General features: G+C 42.5%; 1 protein-coding gene across 1 annotated transcript; it reads left to right on the top strand.

Annotated features, from left to right (window-relative positions):
• The first annotated feature begins 1,180 nt into the window (after positions 1–1,180).
• On the top strand, positions 1,181–3,552 carry LOC122678537 (olfactory receptor 8S1-like). Its single transcript, XM_043879068.1, has 2 exons — positions 1,181–1,953; positions 3,390–3,552. Exons 1-2 carry the CDS (start codon positions 1,181–1,183, stop codon positions 3,550–3,552), a joined length of 936 nt encoding a protein of 311 aa, XP_043735003.1.
• The last annotated feature ends 1,097 nt before the right edge of the window (positions 3,553–4,649 follow it).

Genomic DNA, 4,649 nt, shown 5'->3' with positions numbered 1-4,649 from the left:
CTTATTGGCCTAGGGAGCCCAGGTAAAGACAAATATTATTCTCACTCAGCTCCATCTTATCTTAAAACTCTCCATTCCGAGAACTCATGACTGTACAAGGCATAAATAGAGATCAGGTTCTCATTTATCACCTTCCTGAGTCACAACTCCTCCTGAGTTCAAGGGGAGAGAAGTGAATAGTATATCTTGCTTTGCTCTATACTAAATGCTCTAATTCTCCACTTAGCCACATGTTCTAGGTGGCCTTTTATCTCTCCTCTTTTTTCTTTTACCATCTCTGTGATGCGCAGAAGGTGCTCCAAATTTGACTTGGCTTCATCCAAATCTTCTAGTACCAACTCATAGAATAGCACAGTCTTCATGAACTCTCATGTTAAGTACAGAGATGACAGTGCAAACAGTGGACATTATAAATTCACAAAAATCCTGGAATGGGAAGCCTTTGGAGTCACTGCAGTATGCAACCCTTGCCTCCCATTTGAGGGCTTCCTTTTACCAGGTTTCTGTGAAATGAGGCTATTCCTTTGCTGCTTCTGCTTGTGTTGACACAAAAGGGGAGAGAATTTCCATTTAGTACCAGAAAAACCCAAAGATTATCCCCCATTCTTTAGAATTTCTAAGCTGGAAAGAACTTTAGAAACCATCTAGTTTTCCTAGATTATTCTTTAATGAGAAACCCAAGTTACTTATTCATGAACTTACAGTAATAGAGAAAGGTTCTGTGCCATCAACAGCTGTCACAACACCGCTGCCAGTCATTCAAACATGCATCATAGACTATCAGCCAGATGATCGGTCAATATCTTTATTGCTTACACACTATGCCAGTGGGCCTTCCAGTTGTTTGAATTCTGTTCCTTTTGAAACTGGAGAATGGTAATTCTCAGTGCATTGGAGTCTATTTCCATTCCCTTCATTTCCTTCTTCGCCCTGTATAATCTCTTTTCTCTTCTCCTTTCTTTCTAGGTTTGATTCTCTATTTATTTCTTTTCCACATCTCCACCTTAGCCAATAGATTACTGCCCTGAGCTGGGCAGGTGTGATGAGGTCTGACATGGCAAGGCTGCCTCTGCTGAAGCTTGATTCATAGCATCTCATCTCCAGACATTCTCTGAGACTCATAGCGCATTGGAGCATTCTTTTCTGTTCTCGTCCCTCTGAAGGGAATCTCTAATGCTCCATGGAAGCTGCCAACACAACTAGAGTCACTGTGTTTGTTCTCCAAGGACTATCCAACAACCCTCAGATCCAGATAGTACTATTTGTAATATTCCTGGTGATTTACCTCCTGACCCTCACAGGGAACCTGCTGATGCTGCTGGTGATCAGGACTGATTCCCACCTCCACACCCCCATGTACTTCTTCCTCAGTCACCTCTCCTTCCTGGATGCTTTCTATTCCTCAGTCATTGTGCCTAAGCTGCTAGAGAACCTGCTTTCCAAGTGGAAGACTATATCCTTCCTTGAATGTTTCACCCAGATTGCCTTGGTCATATTTTCTGGGGCCACTGAAGCTTGCCTCCTTTCAGTCATGGCCTATGACTGGTACCAGGCTGTGTGCCACCCGCTGTCATATGTGGTGACCATGAACAAGAAGGCATGTGCTGGCCTGGTGGGAGCCTCCTGGGCCATAGGAATGGGGACTGGCCTACTTAACATCATCCTCCTGGCTCAACAGCAATTCTGTGGCCCCAACTTCATCCGCAGCTTTGCCTGTGAGTTTCCTCCAGTGCTCCTATTGGCCTGTTCTGACCCCTACATTAGCATTGCCTCCATCCTGACCACCATGGTGGTCTTGGGCCTTGGCACCCTTGTCCTACTCCTGGGATCCTACACCCATATCATCATGACAGCCTTGGGGATCAACTCTGCCTCAGGTCAGAACAAGATCTTCTCTACCTGCTCATCTCATTTTCTTGTGGTCACCATTTTTTATGGCTCAGGCGTTTTCAGGTATGTCATTGCTATACCTCCGGAATGTGGATGTAGGATATTTGTCACTTGAAATTAATGGTGATCTGTAGAACAGAGCACTGCAAAGTAGTAAGAAAAGAACTGCACAAGAATTCGGGAAACCCTGAGTTCTAGTTCTGGCTCTGATGTGTGAAGTATTAAAAATTTATTTTCTTTCTGAGACCTCAATTGTCTAACTCTGAAAAATAAGCTTATACAAGGACTAAAGGGTTTCCTAATTTCATTAACCTATGATTTTGGAGTTTCAGAAGGAAATCAGAGAGACGTTAGTAGGCTTTTATTCAGAGTTGGACAAAATATATATAAAATATATCATACTTGAAACAGATGCCATTTCTCTTTCCCACTGAAAGATCCAAAGCCTATTTGTCCTGTAACTATTGATTAGGCAGCTACTTACAACTGCTTTGCACAATCAAGATCAATTTTAGTATGTGTCATACCACAAGATAGATGTTATTAACCTCATTTTTGGATTTAAAAAAAATGAGTTTCAGGAGTAACCAGGTGCTTTATCAAAGTTGCCAGAACAAGCTAAGAATGGAGGCAAAATATAAACTGAGTCTCACTGGCTTGAAAACCTCAAGCTCTTTTCTACCATGTTTCTCTCAAACATAAACAGCTCTGGTTGATGAGCACTTGGTTCCCAGGAAATAGAGCCTGGGAACCAGGTTCCCAGGAAGTAGAGCCTGGCCTGTCCTCTCTACTAGTGAATCTGGAGATGGATTTGCACAATTAGTCTTACCATTATTGGATTCATAATCATTTAGCATTCATATCATACTAAACACAGTTTTATCTTTCACTTTATCTACAGATCTTGGCTTCTATTCTAAGCCAAATTTGATAAATGTTTGAAAAAGGACAAATATTTCTTCCACTGAGCATTAGAAAAATAATGTGCTGTCATTCTGGGGTAATTCCAAGAACCATAAATGTTGGGGGAAATGACAGCATTATTGGACTTGCATATAGTTTTGTAAGGAACAATCATGACAAGATGGGAACATACAGTTGTATATATATAAAAAAAAAGAAAAAACATTCTTCATATTCTCTACATAACTACTAAGGAAAGACGCTTTGAAAAGTATGAAGCACTACAGAAATGCATGACATCATTTTTAGTTCTATTCTAACCTGGAACACTTCATATGCTGCACAACTTCCTTTTTCTCCTCAGGGTAGCTCTTATAATGTTCGGCATAAGATCACTCTTGTATGGAGGCATTTGAAGGCAGAAATGACTGACTTCTCACGATAATACAGTCACTTCTAGATGCTTCTACCAGTGATAGTGACTCAGCCCAGAGGACCCTCTTTGCAGAGTCTGGGATGGGATGGACCCTGGCTGCTTACAGCCATGTGTCCATTGTCCTGAGCTCATTTTATGCCTTTGTGCAATTTCCTTCAAGGTACATGACTCCAGCTTCTGGCTCAGCCCTGGAGCAAGTTCTATCTGCGCAGTACAGTGTGGTGACCCCGCTACTGAACCCCCTTATCTACAGTCTGAAGAACCAGGAGGTGAAGGCAGCTCTAAGAAGGATGCTGGCCAGGAAGCCCAGGCTTACCTTCTAAGCCAGGCTCTACTGCCTCCTCATAATTGGAGAAAAAATCAAGAGAAGGAAGAGGAGATAGCTTCATTTCTTAGATGTCTCAGCATGAATTCTTGTCCAAATGGAAGTCTTAGTTCCTCTGACCCTTGTGCCCTCCCCTAGTCAAGCAAGATGGAAGAACCTCTGCAGAACTGATGGCATCCATCCACAGATGACCCAGTCACTACACAAGAAAACTTTCTCAAAAACCACATAGAGAAATTCTCAAAAAGTGAAAAATAGAAACACCAAATGTCCCAGCAACTCCACTCCTGGGAATAGAGCCAAAGGAAATGAAAACACTAACTCAAAAAGATATATGCAAGAACGTCTATGGTGCTCCAGTGGTAAAGAATCTGTCTTGCAATGCAGGGGACGTAGGTTCAATCTCTGGTCAAGGAACTAAGATCCCACATACAGAGGAGCAACTAGGTCAACGAGCTACAGCTACTGAGCCTTCACACTCTAGAGCCCATGAAACCAGGCCCCTCAAGAAGCCTTTGGAGGGCAGTGAGAGAAGCCTGTGTGGGGCAAATAAATACACCCACAGCCACCTCAGCTAGAGAAATTATGCACAACTCCCTGAGCCTAGGGGCCCCAACAAAGACCCAGCACAGCCAATAAGTAAATATATAATAAATATCTTTTTAAAATTTATGAGCTCCCATGTTGATGCATGCATGCTCAGTCACACCTGACTCTGTGTGACCCTATGGACTGTAGCCCTCCAGGCTCCTCTGTCCATGGGATTATCCACCCAAGAATACTGGAGTGGATTGCCATTTCCTCCTCCAAGGGATCTTCACAACCCACTGATCAAATCCCTGTCTCCTGTGCCTCCTGCATTGCAGGCAAATTCTTTATCACTGAGCCATGGGGGAAGTCCCAAGTTCATAGCAGCATTATATACAGTACCCAAGACATGGAAAGAACCTAGGTGTTCATTAATGGATGAATGGATAAAAAAAGGTATGGATGAATGGATTAAAAAAGGTATGGATGAATGGATTAAAAAAAGGTATGGATAAAGCAATGGAATATTATTCAGCCTTAAAAATGAGGAAATTTTACCACTTGTGA

Source organism: Cervus elaphus, chromosome 3 (genome assembly GCF_910594005.1).
Source record: "Cervus elaphus chromosome 3, mCerEla1.1, whole genome shotgun sequence".
NCBI classification, from domain to species: Eukaryota; Metazoa; Chordata; class Mammalia; order Artiodactyla; family Cervidae; genus Cervus; species Cervus elaphus.
This window is presented reverse-complemented; position numbering and strand designations above follow the sequence as displayed.

What these genes read in the sequence shown, in the direction of transcription:
- LOC122678537 (XM_043879068.1), top strand. Translation starts at nt 1,181, where the DNA reads ATGGAAGCTGCCAACACAACTAGAGTCACTGTGTTTGTTCTCCAAGGA. An exon ending in TATGGCTCAGGCGTTTTCAG is followed by an intron (nt 1,954 to 3,389) that starts GTATGTCATTGC and finishes ATTTCCTTCAAG; the next exon opens with GTACATGACTCCAGCTTCTG.